Source organism: Diplotaxodon limnothrissa, linkage group LG7 (assembly GCF_057381915.1).
Source record: "Diplotaxodon limnothrissa isolate DT_005_m linkage group LG7, D_limnothrissa_male_GT1.1, whole genome shotgun sequence".
NCBI lineage: Eukaryota > Metazoa > Chordata > Actinopteri > Cichliformes > Cichlidae > Diplotaxodon > Diplotaxodon limnothrissa.
The window spans coordinates 46281896-46304115 of record NC_140602.1 but is presented as its reverse complement, the minus strand read 5'-3'; the positions used below and the strand labels follow the sequence as shown (position 1 = coordinate 46304115).

At 41.5% G+C, this 22220-nt stretch overlaps 1 protein-coding gene across 2 annotated transcripts; it reads right to left on the bottom strand.

The window, feature by feature from the left end:
- Positions 1-112: 112 nt before the first annotated feature.
- On the bottom strand, positions 113-21235 carry cplane1 (ciliogenesis and planar polarity effector 1). 2 transcript variants are annotated; one of them, XM_085358265.1, is made up of 49 exons: positions 21129-21235; positions 20912-21047; positions 20701-20820; positions 18930-19162; positions 18699-18802; positions 18421-18577; positions 18218-18321; positions 17539-17721; positions 17156-17405; positions 16881-17081; positions 15985-16772; positions 15655-15845; positions 15353-15433; positions 15086-15259; positions 13955-14122; positions 13634-13865; positions 13360-13496; positions 13040-13257; positions 12789-12953; positions 12361-12508; positions 12163-12272; positions 11921-12070; positions 11712-11823; positions 11122-11434; positions 9917-11032; positions 9467-9618; positions 9288-9361; positions 9135-9199; positions 8714-8978; positions 8305-8631; positions 7523-8152; positions 7241-7433; positions 7088-7170; positions 6896-6974; positions 6432-6566; positions 6178-6234; positions 5983-6068; positions 5415-5622; positions 5051-5316; positions 4824-4923; positions 4470-4643; positions 4143-4185; positions 3892-4023; positions 3630-3804; positions 3482-3537; positions 3236-3403; positions 2454-2593; positions 2083-2339; positions 113-259 (listed from the first exon to the last, which is right to left on the bottom strand). In XM_085358265.1, the coding sequence occupies exons 1-49, from the start codon at positions 21207-21209 to the stop codon at positions 113-115; spliced, it is 9684 nt and encodes a 3227-aa protein (XP_085214391.1). In that variant the 5' UTR covers positions 21210-21235. The 2 variants fall into 2 exon arrangements, with proteins under 2 accessions (XP_085214391.1, XP_085214392.1); XM_085358266.1 differs by having other exon boundaries at positions 7088-7166; positions 7252-7433.
- Positions 21236-22220: the final 985 nt, after the last annotated feature.

The window sequence follows — 22220 nt, the reverse complement described above, 5'->3', positions numbered from 1 at the left end:
GATTTACAGTATATGTAATAGGTACATACAAATACAGCACATTTCATTTTTCCAGCAATATTTTAAGCTATTTAAGTATCTACGTGGACCATTTTTGCTTTCCTGGAGACACTCAGACTTCCTCTCCAGCCGCCATCCTCTCAATAGCTTCCCAGTCTATTTTGCTCAGGTTGCTGCTTCCACTCTCAGAGAGATTATCCAGCCAGTCCATCTCTGATCTGGAAGCATCACCATGCTCATCCAAAAGCCCTGCCAAAGCCTGAGAAAATATTCAATTAAAAATACATTTTAACACAAAACCACATCATCTGTTTTCCCTTTAGTTACAGTGGGGCAAAAAAGTATTTAGTCAGCCACCAATTGTGCACGTTCCCCCACTTAAAATGATGACAGAGGTCAGTAATTTGCACCAGAGGTACACTTCAACTGTGAGAGACAGAATGTGAAAAAAAAATCCATGAATTCACATGGTAGGATTTGTAAAGAATTTATTCGTAAATTAGGGTGGAAAATAAGTATTTGGTCACCTCAAACAAGGAAAATCTCTGGCTCTCACAGACCTGTAACGTCTTCTGTAAGAAGCTTTTCTGTCCCCCACTCGTTACCTGTATGAATGGCACCTGTTTGAACTCATCATCTGTATAAAAGACACCTGTCCACAGCCTCAAACAGTCAGACTCCAAACTCCGCCATGGCCAAGACCAAAGAGCTTTCGAAGGACACCAGGAAAAGTATTGCAGACCTGCACCAGACTGGGAAGAGTGAATCTACAATAGGCAAGCAGCTTGGTGTGAAAAAATCAACTGTGGGAGCAATCATCAGAAAATGGAAGACATACAAGACCACTGATAATCTCCCTCGATCTGGGGCTCCACGCAAGATCTCATCCCGTGGGGTCAAAATGATCATGAGAACGGTGAGCAAAGATCCCAGAACCACACGGGGGGACCTGGTGAATGACCTGCAGAGAGCTGGGACCAAAGTAACAAAGGTCACCATCAGTAACACACTACAACGGCAGGGAATCAAATCCCGCAGTGCCAGACGTGTTCCGCTGCTGAAGCCAGTGCATGTCCAGGCCCGTCTGAAGTTTGCCAGAGAGCACATGGATGATACAGCAGAGGATTGGGAGAATGTCATGTGGTCAGATGAAACCAAAGTAGAACTTTTTGGTATAAACTCAACTCGTCGTGTTTGGAGGAAGAAGAATACTGAGTTGCATCCCAAGAACACCATACCTACTGTGAAGCATGGGGGTGGAAACATCATGCTATGGGGCTGTTTTTCTGCCAAGGGGACAGGATGACTGATCCGTGTTAAGGACAGAATGAATGGGGCCATGTATCGTGAGATTTTGAGCCAAAACCTCCTTCCATCAGTGAGAACTTTGAAGATGAAACGAGGCTGGGTCTTCCAACATGACAATGATCCAAAACACACCGCCCAGGCAACAAAGGAGTGGCTCCGTAAGAAGCATTTGAAAGTCCTGGAGTGGCCTAGCCAGTCTCCAGACCTCAACCCCATAGAAAATCTGTGGCGGGAGTTGAAAGTCCGTGTTGCTCGGCGACAGCCCCAAAACATCACTGCTCTCGAGAAGATCTGCATGGAGGAATGGGCCAAAATACCAGCGACTGTGTGTGCAAACCTGGTAAAGACCTATAGTAAACGTTTGACCTCTGTTATTGCCAACAAAGGTTATGTTACAAAGTATTGAGTTGTATTTTGTTATTGACCAAATACTTATTTTCCACCCTGATTTACGAATAAATTCTTTACAAATCCTACCATGTGGATTCATGGATTTGTTTTTCACATTCTGTCTCTCACAGTTGAAGTGTACCTCTGGTGCAAATTACTGACCTCTGTCATCATTTTAGGTGGGGGAACTTGCACAATCGGTGGCTGACTAAATACTTTTTTGCCCCACTGTACACAGAAACATTAAAATTGCTGTTTGGTTTGCTTAAACTAATTAGCAATTACAGTTTTTAATTCAAGCACTGAGTGATCATAAGAGTGACTCAGAGTTGATTTTCCATCTACAGCATCTGGAAAATAGGTGGCAAAAAGTGAGGTTCTTACTATGTTAGACTGCAACTCCTCCTGCAGCCTATCAAACCCTGATTGCTCCATCTCTTCTCGCTCTTTCGGCCTTGTCTGCTCCCTCAGGATCCCTGTTCTTACTGCAGTTCCTTCTGAAGAACTTCTGTTCACTTCCGTCTTTCTCTGGTACCAATCATGCTGTTCCTTACTGTGGCTCGCTGCAGGAAGTTTACTTGGGCTCTTGAGCATACCACGTTTAGTCACTTGAGACAAGCGGTCCTTTGGCAAAAAGGTCGCTGAAACAAATAAATAAACAAATAAATAAAAATTAATCGCACAACCTAAACATTTTTCTTTTTTACAGTTTAAGCATCCATTTACTTTAATACCAATATATTTCATTACAGTACCTGGTCGGTGTAGTCCCAGTCTCCTGTGGTAATCGTCAGAAGGCCGTACCTGCACTTCAGCAAACTGTTGGCGAAGGCTGGCTGGGGTTTGTCCTGACTGGGGTTTCAGACTTCTTTTATTATTGATATCACTGTAAACTCTAGGACAGAGAAATCAACTCCATTACTGTATAAAGCCTCAATTCTTTTTTTGTTTATTTTTTAATACACCGTCTCTGTAGGTACACGTCTTGGATACTCTGCAAAAGTTCTGAATTCATTCTGTAACTAGAAAAAAGGCCACAAAAGGTAACTGTGCGCTCATCTCTTAATAAATGTCAAAACAACTAGAATAGCAGCTCTCACCGATAATTACACCAACTATTATTTCTGGATGAGGATGACAAATGCATTTCAGCTTTAATGCTGGTGACTGCTTATAGCTGAAACACAAGAGTTTGTTTTCAACAAAGTGTCTCTGAATATACGACAGAGGTAGTCGACAGCCCTGACCTCAACATCCTGGCACAAAGACACAGAAGCAAATGAGAGAACAACCTTGGTGCACTTCTATAGATGAACTATTAATGCACTCGTATGATGATAAATTCATGGCATCATAACAGAAGCAGCCTTATTCTACTTGGGCCTTGGACCTTCAGAAAATAAAGTCCATGGGTTCACATAGTTTTCCTCGTCACTGTATATAATCTTTAAAAAAAAGTTTACAAGGAATGTGTTCAACATTCTTATTATTCTTTAATGAGTCTGGTTCCCGGTCGAATTACTGTCACAGACGATACCTGTGAGTGCTGCCTGAGGGAGGAGCAAAGGAAGAGTGTGTGGCGGAGGCCACCTGAGGTCCTTCAGGCCTTGACGAGCTTAATGTGGATGCAGGAGAGGCAAGAAAGTCACTGACCAAAGAAAAAGCTTCATGGGTCCTCTTGTTGTACTGCTCAAGAAGCAGGGCCCTAATAAATCAAGAGAAATAGTTTTGCACAGGCAGACGCATTTCTTTAAGACAACGATTAAGTAAATAAAATACATACTTTTCTTTCTTCTCTCTGCTTCTCGAACTGGTCGTTCTATTTTTGGTTGCTGAATACTGAAGAGAACAAAAAAGTAACAAAGTGAATGGGATATTTCAAATACACAGCATGTGATAGAAACCCTAATGAAAAGGCGACTGAATCTCACCACTGCTGCTGAAGAAGAGAAAGGTTTGTGCTCCCTCTCTCTCAGGGTCTCTCTGTGTTTTTGATAAGCAGCCAGTCTTTCCCTCTGTCCTCTTCTCATCCACATCCTCAGCTCTCTTCTCTCATCCTCTGCATGACTCTGCGACATGGAGCTACTCTGCAGTTGGTCCTGCCTGCTGTGGGACATATTTAACAGCTCAGAGAAAAATCACACTTGTTTAAGTCACCATTTGAGCAGCACTCATTTTTAGTAGTCACTATACCTGCTACGGTGTGGAGTCTGTGAGGTGGACAAATCCAAGTCAGTCTGAGATAAATAGCCTTCTCTTATCAACTCGTCTAAGATTTCTGCTGTATCGGATAGCTCAGTCTGACCCAGATTCTCATCTGCTGATCTAGACATTGACAGGTAGAGGGCAGAATATTTTAATATTCAAGAGAAATGGGAAAAAAGGCGAGCAAATCAACAGCAGAAATGATAAGTTATAAGATCAGTATACCAACTTCAACTTACACGTGAGATATCCTGAATGTTTCATTTAACTGAGCTTCCATTCCTGTAGATAAAACATACAAGAATTATGACTTAAATAACCACGTATGCTAGTACAGTATGTCCTCCATCTATAAAGACAGATTCACAATCAGGTCAAATGGTACAGTAGTCCTCTATTAGAGAAAAATAAACATTATTATACCCAAGTTCAGCTCATTTTGGTGAGACAGAAACATAGAAACAAACAACAAGAGTGACAGCTAGTAAGTGTTATTATAAATCAGCCTGCTGTTAAATATATTTGTTGTCATTAGTGATGTTTTTTTAAATTAATTGCGCGATTACTTGGTGGGCTGTTTAGGTGGGACAGACCAGCTCTGTGACAGTGCGGAGAAGTGGAATAATGAAAAGAAGTTGTTCTTTCAGGACTGGAATCAAACACAAACTCCTCTTCTTGATTTTCATCATCTTCTTGGGATTCACTCAGTTCAGGTAAAATGTCCACATCAGGTGCCCATGCTGTTAGACAATATATAACTGATATCAGCATTTGAACAAAAACAGTGACGCACAATGTAATATCTTATATTTGAAATATATTACAAAAATAACGCTTTCATTATATACTGTAACAAATTTTTTGAGATGAACTAAAAATGCAGATGATTTCACTACAGATGAATACATTTTAGGAAGCACCTTTCTTAGGGACATTGAGTCTGACAGTTTTCTTTACTGCTGTGGTCGTCCTCACATAAGGGACCTTCTCTGGCTTGAGCTTTTCAATAGTGTTAACCAGCTACATGAAGACACAACAGAATAACCAAGAAATTACCTATAACATAAGCATGTCAGCTGTAGAATTCAATTTGTAAACTTTGGTGACATTAAAAATACAAGTAGTATAAGTACAAAACATTTTCTACCATCCCGGAGTTTGAGAAGTCCTTCTCCAAATGATCTGCAATGTTCTGTAGAGCAGCCAACTTGGAATCCAGCTCTGAGAGGCAAGAGGAGAACCTGACTATAGGAGTTGAAGAGGAGACACTGGGTGGTTCAGAGCTCTGGGTCTTTATAGCCTGAAGGATCTCAGAGTCAGACAAATCAACCGTCTCACTGTTTAGTGGAGTGTTTCTCTCGGAAACCCTGCTGGGTTCAATGTGGCTGACTGAAGGGGACTCCTCGGGAATATCTAAAGTATACAAAGATATTTGGAAGAATAGCAGTGGTGTGCTTTAACAGCGGCACAACAATTTTCAGTAGACGGAACTCTATAAAACTTATAAAGACCTGGTTGAGTCGTGGGTTTCAGGAGATTCTCTGGAATTGTGAATGACGGTTGCGGAACGGCACCGACATCATCACCCCTGATAACAGAGGTTGCAAGAACATGAAGCTGAGCAGATGTAGGTGAAGAAGGGTGGATGAATGGAAGATCCTGACGGTGCCTCCTTTCCTCTATATCTAAGACACTTATGAACTGGCGGCTGCCCACATCCTGAAAAAACAAACAAACAAACAAAAAAGATACTTTAAGCAACCTCCTGATGAAATATAATAAAAGGGGTAAAAGTGTGCATAAATCATATGAACTTAATACATTATAGTTACTGCATGAAAAGACCTGCATACTTTTATTTACAGGCGTTAAAAGAGCATCTATGCTAAATATATTCAGTGCATCCAGGTAATAACAGACCCTTTTTTCACAGCAGCTATTTTGACATAAAACAGCAGGTTAAACAATATACTGTTGTATTCAAATATAGCTGTACAATCCAAAAGCACAATTTACTGTAGCTAAAAATTGTAATGCTCCTTTATTTGGTGAATCCAGCATGTATTCCAAGGATCTTACCATAACTTTCTCTTCCTCCTGTCTTGGCTCCTTGGTGTTCTGAATAGTGACTTCACTGCACACCCGGAAATCCCCAGAATTTTGTGCTAGGTGGAGAACACAAACATACACACCCACAGATATTCTCAGTTGTATCATATAATAAATAAATAATCAGACTGTTATCACTGACCCTGCAAATTCAAAGAGACTTACATTTAGGGCTGCCAGCCTGGACAGATACAGCTTTATCCACAAGCTTGGGAGTATAACCTGAAAGAAGAAGAATAAATGCTAAGATTTTTAGCTATAATTCAAGTTTTTCTTTAACTGTTTATGCTAATTATTTCTTATGAATAAAAACAGTCAGGCTGTTAAAGAAATTTCATTCAACTACAAATAAATGTAAGCTGTGTAGTAACTTTACAACCATGTAAAACCATTGCATCAACACTTTAACTTTAACTCACCTGGATCTGTGTTGGTGGAAGCATCATGGCACTCTGGGGGCCGTTTACATGCGGAAGCAAAGGCATGGAGCTCAGCTGAAGTGGACATAACTCTGTCCAATAATCTCTGACCAGTCAGTGAAGAGTCAAAAGATTCTAGGAGTTAACAAGAAGCAGATCAATAGAACTGCAAATGGGACATAATATATGATATTGTCTCATCAAGAATGTCCTTATCTCCTTGTTCTTATTTCTGAGGAAAGTTTTAAAGAGTCTGAATAATTATTGCTAGTTCAGAAGAGATTTTTAAAACAGTATTACTTCTCCGCGATTTCAAAAACAAGGCATACATTTTGTGGCTCCTGGCATCTACAGTGGTGCTTTAATACTCTGAAACTGGAAACTCAACAGTGCCAAAACCTACTAACATACAGTAAGCATGCAATGTCGCTGTAAATATCAAGTGTTGTGCATTTAAGACCAACCAGGAAGAATGGGAATATCCTGTTCGGGGATAATCTCTTTGGCAGCTGCAGGCTCTTCACTCACAGGAAGTTCAGCTGGCTAAATATATAAACATACGTAAAAACATAATAATGAAGCAAACATATGATGAGTGTGTTGTAACTTAATATCTATTAAGCACAAAAAACTTTTTGGAATTAATATCATTCTACCTCATGTGTAGGAATGATGGAGTCATTTGGTCTGAATGTGACCTCAGTTTTTCTCGCCTTCCCCTCTCTCCTCTTCAGCCTAGAAATGACACAAAATGATATATAAGTAAAATAGTGACCAAAAAGGGGGGAAACCACTTAATATAGAACTATTATGTGTTTGCCTGTTGTTGGAGATAGAGGTGGAAGAAGTGGGGTCTCTTCTAGTTGTTTCAGCAGATGGGTCTACTCTAAGTAACTGCAGCCGAGCCTCTTCAGCATTCGGGTTTCTCTTCACTAAGTTAGTCAAATCCTCCATGGAAAAGAGACGAGTTACATGGGTTGAAGCAGTGGCCAAGGGTAACTCCTGTGGGACAGGCATCCATCAATAAGCTATAACACAAGATACAGCGGTACCAAATGTGAAAATCAGGACGTTTGGGAAGCACTGCTTACCATTTTTGGTTCAGATTTAATATGCAGAAGCTTGATCGCAGGTGCTTCTCTAATTGGAGCTGCAATCAAAGGAGGATGTCTGGGAGAAGAAGGCAATCTGGGGAAGGTGATGTTGCTTTGAGAAACAGACTGTACGTGCAGAAGGCGAAGGCCCTGCAGTGCTGCAGGTGTGTGAGCTGGAAAAGCGGGAAGGAGTAGGGAGAACTCTTGACCTCTGGACTGCTCCGATGGCCAAATCTGATTTTGAGAGTTTCTGGGAGTAGGATTGTGTGGAGGATTAAAATTCAGCTGTCTTTTTGGAACTGAAGACCTGTCTGCTTTCTTTAAGGTGGTTTGGTCACTGTGCTTAAACTTTTTCTGATCAAATTTTGAGGTTGCAGGATTTAAAGTGTGCAATGCTTGGGGGTTTTGGGCCGGATAACACTGCGGGGCATTCTGCTGGGGTAACTTCAGGCCCAAAACCTGTGGAACAGAGTCATTTTGGCTGCTACCATTACAAGGCTGCAACACAGGAGTGCTGTGAACAGTGTCTGTAGTGGTGAGAAGGCCCTCGGAGGAGGGGATTAACTTCCTGCTCTCAAACAGCTGAACGTCTGCCGAGTTCGCCTGGACGGACAGTGGCTGCATTTCCTGAAGAAACAAGGACTTATTTCAAACTTGGTTTCACTGTGTTGCAAGCATTATTCACACAGAAAAGCAATCTGTTAACATTTTTCTAAAATTAAGGAATTTCTCTGTTTTTAGGATAAATAAATATATTGGTTTATCTTATCTTATCTTACCTGAAAATTTACACTGGTTGTACTAGACAGCAGAGCTTTTGTCTGTGTCTGTTGATTGGCAGGCTGGTCTGGAGGTCGGCATGTATGGGTGTGAATGAACTGGGTATTCTTGGATCCTGAATATGTCTGTACTGGATGTGGCACAGAGACGGTAGCTTGATTGGGTAAGGTGCTTGGCTCAGGAACGAACCTGGTAGTGGAAGATGATGGCACATTAGGGTCTGAGGAGTTCATGTCTGGGTGGGTCAAAGAAGCACTCTGCTGGGCAAGTTGTAGGTTGGCAAATGTAACTCCCAAAACCTCTCTCAGACTCATGTAGTTGATATGCTGCAATGAAAGGACAAATACGCTCAGTTCAGCGTTAATCTTTTGAATCCAATCCTTCCCTTTTGGTTGGTCCCATTTTTACCTGAACCAGCCTGAATAAGTCTTCACCCAGACGTTCTCTCATTGGTGGAATGTGGGTGGTTGATGGCTGATTGGAGTTTGGAGAATATGCAGTGGCTCCACTAGCTGTGGAGCTTTGTGGATGAAAGTTTGAAGGAGCTACAGATGGTTTGGGGGGTGGCATGCCAGCTGAATCAGAAGTTTCTGCCTGGACTGTAGCCTCAGACTGTATAATGGAAGGTGCAGGAGGCTCTGGGTGTGGAGGTTCTTGTACGCTTCCAGCATGACTGTACAGGAAATTTCACCAATAATTTTGCATGCTTAGATTTGCAGAGATTTTTTTTAAATTTTAGAAATGTCTGAGAAACATGCATTACTGAACAAATTAAATGTTCTCCTCTGAGAAAACAGTGTCACCATTATATATAGGTATAATAACTTACACAGAGGTGGAGCTGGATATATTGTCAGTTTTTTCTGAGCAGTCTAGGTCTGCAAGCTTTAAACTCTGAAAACGAAAAAAACAACAATCATATTGTCTTTGACAGTCACGATGATAGAGATGAATACTGGGAATGTTAACAGAGGATACTAACCATGTTGGGTGTGCAGCTTTTTCCACTGGAACCAGAAGACAACACATCCAAGCCCTCACTGTCACTGTGTTTGCCTAGAAATATAATATAAATCCATTAGTATTTTCTCTTTAAAAAACAAACTAACAAAAAACTGTGTTATGGCAGCCTTCATGTTGCAGTATAACATAGCGTCATACAGTCTTTTTCAGGTGTAACATCTAAGTCATCGAGAGATGGCTGTATTGGACTTGACGGTCTGTGTGGCGCATCAAAAGTCAGCTGATTCTGGACAGCAGGGAGAGGACTCTGGTGACTCTTCAGCTCTTCTGGTTCATCTATATGAGAACCACTGCAAGGAAGAAAATAAGAACGACTCATTGGAGAGGCAGCTAAATGGCACAGAGGACCAACAGAACAGCAACATGTAGGAAAAAGTAGGACAGGAGGCACTAACTAAACACAACCCAGTTTTATAAACTGATCAAGACTTATCTATAAAAGAGTAGATTTCATTTGGCCACCTATAATCCAAAACAAACTGACTGGCAAGTACAGACTGGCTCGATAAAGACATCCTCTGAATGTGTGTCAGTCCAGTTTGTTTAATATAGAAATTTATGACTGTAAATAAAATATTGGGCACTCACATGGATAGTTCTCCTTGCTGTAGATTGTGATCTAGACCAGTGACAGGAGTGTTAGCTGATCCGGGGTAGCCTGTGTCAACACTGCTCTCTCTTTCTAGCTTACTTTCCACCTCAGACTGCAGCACAGGGGCTACTGTCCATTCCATTTCTGGGACTCGGAAGTGGGCGCTAAAGCAGTCCATCCCAAGTTGAGCGGTGTACCTGCGCTCCAGCAAACTGAGGGAAGTAAGGATGGCAGGTGCTGAGGCTTTGACACGAATCACTACACCTTCATCTGCTGTTCGTCCAACTTTTCCTGCTTTATCTTTCTTTACTCTACCATGATGCCCCATTAGCGCCCTTTTGTCAGCCCAGCGAACCATCCACTCCAGCAGCCTGCCCAGTTCTGGAAACTTAGATTCCAATTGAGTATCCAAGCCCTGCTGCAATTCAGTTACAGCTTCCACAGACACTGAAGGACTAAATATGTTATCTGATGGCTGTGCAGTGGTTGAAGCATTTTGAATAGGCCTACTTTCACTACCAGACAGCCCTCCCATCACTCTTTGGTCTAAAGGCACACTGCTTTGCTGTCGGAGGCCAAACAAACCTTTTTGCCGCCCTATTCTCAGTCCAGGATGAGAACTGGCAGAAGGGTTAGACCTGGTTATGGGGGTTTCATTCCAGACAGAGGAAGTTTGCAGTTCAGGTGTTGTGCCATGTTTTACAGGTCTGTAGCAATAACCAGCTCTGAATACAGGTGGATCATGGCCTGGGTGTTTTCTTGCTGGATTGAGCCCATCTCTTTGACGACGATGTATGGTGGTGAGCACGTCAAAGGTGAGAGAATGCAACTCCTTCTTCCTCAGCTCAGAGCAGTAGCCCTTAAACAAAGGTAGTTCACTGCTCGAGTCCCCACCATCGGTACTATCCTTCTCTAGCACGTAGCTGAGGAAGAGCTCCAGGAAACTCAAGTACTCCTCATCCTCCAGCTCAAACTCCCAGGTCCCAACCACTGGTGGGGAGGGCTCCCTTATTTTCTTGGCACTGCCTTGGTTACTCTCCTCTTGAATTACGCTTTCAATCTTAACAGCAGTCTTCTTTTCATTTTCTCTTTCTTTCTCCTTTCTTTTGACTCTGAAACAATCACATAACGCAAAATAAGATACAAATAAGACACACAACACCACAGAATAATGGCAGTGATAGTATTTCACACTGCCTACCCGGTCATAGCTCTAGAATACTGTTCAGGAGAGACTGCCCCAGATGTATCATCTGTTGTGTCTCCATCAATTCGCATTGATGGGAAACCACAGTCAGTTATGGTGCTGGTACTCAGACTTGTACCCAATGACAGCTGCCCTAACATGGCCATCCCATGTTCCTGATCATCCTCCTCTTCATCCTCTTTCTCCCACAGATTGAGCACAGGGGGAGCCAAGTGCCTTTCTAGTCGTGCCAGATGTTTCCTCCTTTGCCTGTGTTTGTCTTGAATGAGAATCACCATGAGCTCGTTGCCTTCTTCTTTTTTCCCATCTAGGAATCAGATATTACACAGAGAATCAGCATCCAGTTATCACGTGTTTTCAACAGAAATCAAAGCTCAAACACTACTATTATGACTTGTTTTAAAGACCATAATAAATTATTATATAGGCATCACATCTGGCCTTTTAAAATATAAGATGAAGGCTTTCACTGCCTTCTATGCATTTAAAATGCTAAAAGAAGGATTAAAGCCAAAAGCTATTAATTTCTTTAAGTGTTGCACAGCACTTCAAAGCAACTTGCAAACAAAAAGTGGGGTCTGTACCAAGCACATTGCACTGCCTCAGCCTCTCCAACAGCGAGTTATACTTTTCTCTCAAAGGGACTCTGACAGACTCTTTCTCCTCTGGGAAGGCTTTTACAAGTGTGTCTGCAACCTAAGAAAAAAGAAGACAAACCAAAGAATGAAAAATGTAGTCACTAGAGTGTCTTTCATCATAAGATACCATGTATAATTAGACAAGGGATTGTCACCAGAGACACAGGAGGTAGTTCAGACATGAGGCTGAGCAGTATGTCTTGAAGAATTTCATCAGCACTAAGGAAGCGTGAGAAAGGCAGAAGTCGACAGGCCCAAAGGAGAGCATCAACACAGGCAGAATTCACTTCAGAATCTCCAGAAAACTGAGGAGCATAAATATACCAGAGCATTTAGAAGGCATCAGTGGCTAAAGAATAGAGAATAAATTGCACATTCACACTCAAAAAAAGTGTACCTTTTCATCTGTAACATGCTCTCTGGCAGCCTGATACCTCCTGCAACATATTGAGAGCTGGTCTCTGACATGAAGCATCCAGCATAGAGCACACAGCTCCCTGAAAACAACTTCATAGCAGAAATATGGTTAATACAAGTAACCTGAAACTAGATCATCACCAATTATATCCACAATTTACAGTAAGCAGCATCTTACTAATAGTCTGAATGATGTCAGAGTCCAGGTGACCATCATTATTCGGCCCCCTTCTGAAAAAACCACTACGAGTGATGAACTTCATCAATCCATCCGGGAAAGCCTTTTCCTCCTCAGCAGCGGATCGATGAGAATACTTCTTCTTGATCTGATTAAAGACAGAAAAATGTTTACCACCACCTATTCCACAGGACATGATCGACCACATTATTTTGTCCATATGCATAGCGGACCAATGAAGATCTATTAAAAAAAGAAAAGGGTAGGCAGTGAGACAAAAAGCATTTTCATGTGTCTTTTAGAACACACTCGTAATACAAAATTGTAAACAAGAAATTTAGTTGTTGTTTTTTTAATTAATCTAAATCATTCATTCAAACTAGAATATCCCACTTCTTTTTTAAGCCCTTCCTTAAGCGAAGAAATACCTTGTGTAGCAGGTGTCTGGCACGGCGCAGAGAGCTGATGTACCACTGAGCAGCAGAACGGCAACACCGGCCAGATCTTAGGAGCAACACTAATCTTTGAAGATCCATAGAGACTTTGTGTCGACATGTGATTTCTGCAAACTGCCCCTCTGTCCCTATTTGATCCTAATCATGAGACACACGCACAACATTTAGCAGACAATTATCCTGTGAATGTACCATATGTAAACACTGATCTTCTATTAATGCACCTGTGTGTTGGGAGAAGGCTGTGGACAGTACAGAGGTGGGGAGGGAAGATACAGTCCACTGGGCACCAAGGTAGGTAGGGAAGAACACAGGTCTTTGGCTTTGTCCAGCAAGGTAGACAAGGGTGAAGATAAAACATTCAGTCCTGCAATGACTGAAGCTTTCAGAATCTCCTGTATGGAGATCTGTAACAAGTCCCAGTCTTCTCCTTCCAAAGGATCTTAAAAAACAACCACGCAAAGACAAAACAATAGCACAGACAGCAAGGTTAAAAGGTTTCATGTGCACTGGGATCACCTCATAGAAGTCAGGTCTCACTAACCTGATAAGCTCTTGTCAGCATCTTTATCAATGCAATCTTGAGAGGCAGTCTTGTTGCCCAGAAAAGACTCCAACTCCGCCTGAAAAATGCTTTCTGGTTCTAAAACTGCTGGCAGGTGGAGCTCTCTCCTCCTGAGCCTGTCATAAAACATGTCACAGGGGAAAAAAAAATTCACAAATATTGAAGTCCATCCATCCACCCTCTTCTGTTTATGCAGTTTAATATACGATATTCTAAAAACATCAGCCTGTTTGTTATACGTTTTCAAACTGACCGAGTGAAGTCAAAATGGTTGGTGCAGTAACTGGTGTACGCCAGGCTCAGAGACACTGCTGTTTTCCAGTCCCCCAGATGATAAGCTAACCAAACAGACTCAGGAAGTAGACCCCCTATCAGGAGCAGGTCCTGAGCATAGTCCACTGTCCATACTTCCGAAAGATGCTGCTGTCGAACTGCACGAGCCACCTCCTCTTGGCACAACGACACCACACGCTCAACACTAGGGGCTGAGGAAAGACATATTACATGATACAACAATACATGCTATGAATAAATCCTAATAAATTTTTAACTGATGAGTGAGTTGTCAACACACCATGAGGTAGATGTAGTGGAGGCAGAACTACGACATTGTGAGCGGGCAGGACGAAGAGCGGCTGGTTGGTGAAGTAAGAGGCCATGAATCTCCCCAGTGTCTGAACCACCGCAAAGGCAGCGTCATTGTGAAGGTCCATCGGGAGCCATGGGCAAGGAAGAGAATCTACTGAAGGGTGTAAAGGCAGAGATAATAAATAACATCTTCTATTTACAGTGATTTGGTTACTTGATTTCTGCATATAACCAGTAAATTAGAATTATGGTTTGTCTAAACTATATGTCAGATAGTCAGATGAAGTCAGTTTTCCCACTATTATCTGACATTAATACTCCCCTCAGAATTGTATGAAAATAAAGTTTTCATGACACTTCATGTGTACAGTAACACTATCAATGTCTTTATAGAGAAACAGTCTGAAAATGTGTTCAATTTTCCTGTCTTGCCACCCTTCTACTTCTCCAGCTGGCAGCTGGTTTTCATATAGAACTCATATAAACACATTTGATTTCCACTGTGGTCAAATTGTGCTTTTTAAAGTTATTCTGAGAGACTGTAACCTACTGCCTATCTATGAGACATAAAAGCAGACAGTAAACTCTGCTTTAAAGCAGCTTTTAAAGCCTGGTCTTGTAGACAGAGAGATGTATGTGAATGTCGAATCAAAGTATTTCATGCTAATGACTCTTTTTATGTGCACCCTGCATGCTTTAAAGCGTGAGGTAATATAAAATGATGTACTGCATGCAGCAGAAAATGGTCACAGAACAATCTGCAGTAACTGTGTGATAGATCACATCAAGAACAAAAAAGTACACTACTGCCCTAAAACTTTGTTAAATGTAATAAGACCTGCTATCACATATAGTTCCTGCCTTGTTTTTCCTCAATTTCCTTTGGTCTGTTTATCAAATAATGTCTCTTCTGGGTCATCTGTTGTTTAAAACCATCTGTTGTAATTGCTTGCATCTAATGTAGTGAACTGATCTTTTGCCTCCAAATATCACATTTCCATTGTTAAATAATGAACACTATCCCTGTTAAAAACAAACAAGCCTAACTGCAAAGGATTTATTAGAAAGTTTCCAACAATGGCTTTAATTACTTAACATCTTGATTCTCGAAACTTACTCAAAGATGAGGTTTTGGAGGTCACGCTGTCCTTCTCCTGTCGAGCCCTGTACAGTATCAGCTGAGACATGTGGTCCCCCAGCTGCTGGGCTTCTTTTAGTTGGTACTGTGATAGCAGACTATACAGGAGAGCCAGACAAAGCCGTGTCTGCTGAAAGACACTACGATCACAACCTAACAAGAGAGGCATATAATGACTATTTTAAACTGACTGCGACTATGCAGTCTGGTGCCCTAATGTAAAACCTGAAATATACTTGTTCTTACTTTTGTCACTCTCTTGACAAATCTGTAACCGCCACACATCGGCACTTTCCGGGTATAAGCCACACAGGAAAAGATGTTCACCTAGTGCAACAAAGGACAAACTTTTAGTTAAACAACACCCACACAAGATGCACTATTTCTGTGTGCTTATTTTGTCTTTTAATACATAAAGCGTAACTGTTATATTTGGTAATATTTGGTAAAAAAAAAAAAAAAAAAAAACTTTTGGGTTTTTCACTTTCTGTATCTGGCATCAGAGTTACGTTTGAAAAAATACTGTAGTTATCCATCCTGCTCCATACCTGGATAACTCAGCAGTGCGGGGCCCTCTTCTAGTCTTTCTCCAATACCCTGCAGTGCTGTCTGAATCTGGGACATGATGACAGACAAATGCTGATCTTCCTCATCCCAGCCATCATAGCCTTTAAATCTTTTTAGTTCTTCTTTATACTGCTGGGTGACCCTGTACACCAGCTGCCACACTCCCAACAATCTGCCCCAAACAAAAAACAACAAAATCAAATTCTGTAAGACTTTGATAAAGCCTTATATTCAGTGGACGACATGAAATTTAGTGGCTAAAGCTAAGCTTTGCTTATAACTACTTATGTAGAGAAAAAGTCTGTTCCAACCTGCTGGACGGTCGCTGAGGAGCAGGTTGAGCTTGAGGTACAAATATTGATTTCTCCTCTTTCTCATCCTGTAACTGAGGCACATGATATATATCTGAAGAGGAGAGCTGTGGTGGATGTGAAGCAGATTGCTTCTCAATAGAGGGCCAGTCAGATTCTTGCTGCAAGCAGTAAGTGTGGTCAAGAGAATCAGAGATAAGCTGCAATATAAGCATGACTCTGGATAGACTTTCAGATGATACCAGGCATTGGCTCATGTGTTTGGAGTCAGGATGAGGGTTTAGAATAAGGCATATTATCTGTTTCGTAAACTCCACCATCAGCCCTAAGCAGTTGGGCCCATTTGAGTGAACAGTATCCCAGGAAAGGAAAGAAATAAGGGTCTTGATGAGCTGTGAGAGCCAAGTAAATGGCGAGGTATTCATTCTTCCTGTATGGATGACAGAGTTGGGTACCAAATGGAGTAAAGCAGCAAATCGAACCAAAAAGTGCAGGGTGTGCCTCAGCAGAGGAGCTCTGTGTTCCACTGCATTTCCAAGAGAGATGCCAAAGGCCCACGCAGTCAACAATCTACTCTGGATCTTCCCAAGTTTACGGTGAAGAAGAGTCTCCCTCTCCAGTTCAACAGAATCAGTTTCATAATCTTGGCCAGTAACAAATGAGGTGTCAGCGTGTGTCTCTAGGGCATGGATCGTGTCAAACATTGATGCAAACTCCAAACGACCACCATCCTCCACATGAGAACCGGCAGGAAGTCCATCTAGATCAGAGTCATCTTCAAAGACGGCCTAGGAAGCCACACACACAAACAGCAGATTAAAACAGTCAGGACACATTATAAATCAGTGTTACCCAGACTAAAACAAGAAATTTCTCTCTAATAATATGTGACTGACTTGTATGTTTTCAAGAAGCTCCTTTGTGCCACCCAGTGTCTGCTGGTCCAGCAGAAATTGAGGCAAAGTGGATCCATTTGTGGCTGCTGAAATGAAAGAGCCTGTGGTCTTGGGTCGACATGTACTAGTGGGACTAAATACATCCAGGCTGAGGTCCAGATTCAAGCAGGATACCGAGTCCAACCATGCCTTTACATGACTCTAGAAATAACAAATATACGTAAATTGTAATGCTTAGAGTACTAATAATTTTCTAAAAGTCCTGGGCTAATTACCTGTGATTCATCCAGCATTCGGCTGGTCTTCTCAAGATCTTTTCTTGTGTCCTTCAGAAGTGTTTTTAGTAACAGGGCAGGAGAAGGCCTGTCTAACACCCTCATCACTGTGGCCATGTAACCATCAGACACAATGAGATACAACAGTCGTGGATGCCAGGTCACAGAATACCGCTGTCTCATCACGTCCCGCACAGACAAACTGGAGCTGGACAAAGAGGCTTCCCCATTCCTTGTAGACATGGGTGGACTTCATAGAGAAACATAAGATCAGCACAGAAATTAGAACAAAATAAAGAAAGGGAACATATGCTCAAACCAATCAACAACTTTTCAAATGGAGTAGTAAGTGACAAGCACGACAGCCTTTAAATAAAGTATACCGGTAAGTGACGAGAGGGTGCAGGGGTAGGAAGTGTGCGGGTCCAAAGTCGACATTGCAACCAGAGCTTGTTAAAGTGAGCAGACCCCCAAGGCGAGCCAGCATAAGAAGAGAGCCTCGCTTCAAAACACATGCGAAGAAAAGGCCTCCAGGGGACCAGCTGACACTGCCCACCCAATAGGACCTGAAAGAGAAGAAATGCAATTAGTTTCAGCTAATTTTTACATATATAGGACCAAATCATCCCTAACAAGTGACTTTACATATTATGGTGAAGGCTACATAATGTTATAAATAAACTCCCGTTTCATAAACACTTAGAGATGACAAATAATGCTATTTTAACATGAGAAAACCTCACATGGGAGCAGACTCAGGGATGAGATAAGAATCATTCCAACAGAGATCCCAAAATACTTTCAACCACAGAGAGCCTTGTGTGATACATCACACCATTTAGTAGTAGTGGCAGTCGTGATTGCACTTCTTGGCAATTTTGACACATTTGTATATATATAGTTGATTTCTCTTCCTGGGATGCTGGGAAAGGATCATGCAATGCTGTTTATTTCTTGTAAATACTGTACAATCTAGCAGTGACTGTTAAATAGAAGTTTTCTCGCAAATTTAACTGGATGACTGTCGCACAGTGCAAATCATTTTTACTTGTACACACTGACCTTATGTATTTGGAGGGGATCTCCATTTTCTTACTTCCACATCCTCCGAGGCCACTTGATATCGAGACAAAATTCTGCATGCTCACAAAGAGGACCTGTGTAGCCTAAATTCCAACAGGCAACACACGTTTTGATTTATGTTTCTACTGATCAATGGACCTAAAAAATGTAGATGTGAAAAAAGAAAGAAGCTACATGCTCACCTTAGGTTTCCTCTGGTTCAGAACAATGGCTAACAGTCGGCCGTCTGGTGAGAAGGCTGGCACCAAAGCCCCTCTGGACTTGACTGGTTGGCATGGTGGAGTGAGACGAGACATGGGATATGTCTTAGTGGCCCACTGTATCCTGTATCCCACAAAACTAAAAAGAAAAAAATAGTCCTTTTAGTTCTATATGTTTACTATTTAAATTTAATATGTAAATGTTTCGAATTATATTTACTCAAGGAGAGTCTTACTGTTACAGCAATGTGTTCACTCACCCTGATTTCATGTGACCTTCTTTCCATTTAATCTTAAGGCAAGTGATAACAAGCTTCTTCCCAGATGTGAAAACAAAGGCAGATAAGCAGCTATCACCCATAACCTGAGGTAGTTTGGATGACAAAAAAACATATAAGATCTCTAGACAATAAGAAATGATGAGAAGGTCTTTAAAATGCTTTTGTTGATTTAAATATGGCACAAATATGGATTCTGTTTAGAAACCAGACCTCTGTCTTGACAAAAATTGTGTGCTGGGATGCTTCTTTGTCTTGGGAAGAAGGCAGGATGGTGTCTTCTAGGGACTTTATCAGAGCCCAGTGTCCTTTGACTGGACCATCTCGCAATCCTGTCAAATCCTTCACGTCTATACATTCCCACAGGAAAACTTGCCCAGTTATGGCCACCAATAGCACACGTGTCCCATCACAGGAAACCTGGAGGGACAGCCTTGAGGAATTCCCTGTGAAAATATCGGATCGGATAATTTTGTTACAGATGTTCACTACATATGTGTGTGTGTGTGTGTGTGTGTATATAATCTATACAAATAGAATAATTAATTAAAATAAGTTAGGTGCCTAGAACAGAAACAGCTTTAGTGAAGGTTACAAATGATCTTCTTATGGCCTCTGACAGTGGACTCATCTCTGTGCTTGTCCTGCTAGACCTTAGTGCAGCATTCGATACTGTTGACCATAATATCCTATTAGAGCGATTAGAACATGCTGTAGGTATTACAGGTACTGCACTGCAGTGGTTTGTATCATATCTATCTAATAGACTCCAATTTGTGCATGTAAATGGAGAGTCCTCTTCACACACTGAGGTTAATTATGGAGTTCCACAGGGTTCAGTGCTAGGACCAATTCTGTTTACATTAAACATTAAAGTTAGAAATATCCTGTCTCAGAGTGACGCTGAAAAACTAGTTCATGCATTTATTACTTCCAGGCTGGACTACTGTAATTCATTATTATCAGGATGTCCAAAAAACTCACTGAAAAGCCTTCAGCTAATCCAAAATGCTGCAGCAAGAGTACTGACAGGGACAGAGAGAGCATATCTCTCCTGTTTTGGCTTCCCTTCATTGGCTTCCTGTTAAATCCAGAATTGAATTCAAAATCCTGCTCCTCACATACAAGGTCTTAAATAATCAGGCCCCATCTTATCTTAATGACCTTGTAGTACCATATCACCCTATTAGAGCACTTCGCTCTCGCTCTGCAGGCCTACTTGTTGTTCCTAGAGTATTTAAAAGTAGAATGGGAGGGAGAGCCTTCAGTTTTCAGGCCCCTCTTCTGTGGAACCAGCTTCCAGTTTGGATTCGGGAGACAGGCACTATCTCTACTTTTAAGATTAGGCTTAAAACTTTCCTTTTTGCTAAAACAGATAGTTAGGGCTGGACCAGGTGACCCTGAATCCTCCCTTAGTTATGCTGCAATTGACGTAGGCTGCCGGGGGATTCCCATGATGCATTGAGTTTTTCCTTTCCAGTCACCTTTCTCACTCACTATGTATTAACAGACCTCTCTGCATTGAATCATATCTGTTATTAACCTCTGTCTCTCTTCCACAGCATGTCTTTTATCCTGTCTTCCTTCTCTCACCCCAACCGGTCGCAGCAGATGGCCGCCCCTCCCTGAGCCTGGTTCTGCCGGAGGTTTCTTCCTGTTAAAAGGGAGTTTTTCCTTCCCACTGTCGCCAAAGTGCTCGCTCATAGGCGACTTTTGTTGTGATTTGGCGCCATATAAATAAAATTGAATTGAATTGAATTAGAACAGTTAGGATAAGTAAAACTAAGATATTCATGCAGTGCAATGATAAATTAAAAGGAAATATGCCAAAGTTAAAACAATACTTTGTTCAGTATAGACAAGATATTTAAAGTGATGCATATAAAGGTCCCACAACTGATTTATTCAATTTATTGAAAACTTTCAAATACTACACAAATCAAACTATTTTGCCTCTAGGTGTCTTTATAAAATACACACATACCCTGAAAAGAAGTAATTATCTGAACTATTTCTGGGACTCCTGCAGCAGTCTTCAGCAAATCTTTATCCCGGTTCCACAGAAACACTTCTCCAGAGACCAAAAGACCACAAAGCCACATACCTGGAACAAAAACCAAGAACAAGATAAATTTCTTAGCCAATATTCAGAGCTAAATACATTACTTTGCTTCGAGTTGACATACTAAGCTCACCGTTTTGCGATGAAGCCATTGTCACAACATTGTTGAGCAAAGGATGGAGTTTAGGAGTTCTCTTCTTGGTACGACCAGACACCATGTTAATTTCACTGATCCTCTTGTCATCCAACAGAAACACAGATTCCTTCTCCTGAAGAGCCATGACACCTGCTTGTAATCATATTTTGTATGTCTATAGAAATGTATTTTCGTAAAAATGAATTCCCCTCACCTGCCCGAGCCAGCAGAAGCGCGGCCATGGTTTCTTCCGTTTGATGCTGGATGACAGAACAACTTCCAACTTCAGCTCCATGTTTGAAAGACAGCATCAGTGCTTCCTTGTGACTGTGCATTCAGGAAACTGTAACGGCAACACAGACAGTGTATTTTTCCAGACGTAGTCGTAAATCTCCCTGAGATACGATACGATAAATAACGTGCTCACTGCAAATGTATTCATTATATTGTGAGCTAAAATTAACTTTGCTTAAAACCAACAGCAACAACAACAAAGACGGGGAAGAAACATTACTGTAGGTAACGGTATGATTAACATGAAAAGAATAGCGTTAGCAGCCTAGCTGGTTCTGTTTAGTGCGCAGAGACAAAGTCCCTAAGAAGCCTAACCTGAGTATTTGAAGTACATTGGCTATATTCACTGGTTATCTTCAGACTAAGCGATGCTGAGAATTTTATTATAACTTACCTATTTGGAATTTATACCGTATATAATCACGAAATATTTCGAAACTCCCTCCGCTTCAGTAGCCAGAATTGCTTCCCATGATCCTCCGGGAGGAAGCTTCAGCGCGTTGCCGTAGGAACGTGACGGCAGCTGTGGCAGACGCTCTCCGCTCCCTCCATGTTTTTAACTCTGTGCGTCCCAAATCCTCACAGCTGTTATTTTGCTCGTGAAAGATATACAGCTTCATGTCACCCCTGGAAGCTGAACATATTGTAAATTTCCTCTCTTCCATTCGTCATGACGTTTATATGACTTTCTGGCTCTTTATGCCAAATGTTGTATTTTTTTCAATACTAAAACACTGCAGCCTGAACATTGGAGGGACATTTTGTTACCGTTCTGTCGTGCGGAATAATGCTTAAAAAACAAACAAACAAAAGGGGTTAACTTCCAAAGTTATTACAGTGAAGTCAACCTAAACTAAAAAGAGTAAAAATGCGTCTTAATTAGCTGACATAAAACAAGACCAGACCATCTTAACCTTGCCTCATGACTTTCTCTCCAAACTGCTCAACCTAAGCTGTCCATCTGATATACTCGGTGTAGGCTCTTTACCTTACAATATAAATAACATTTCCG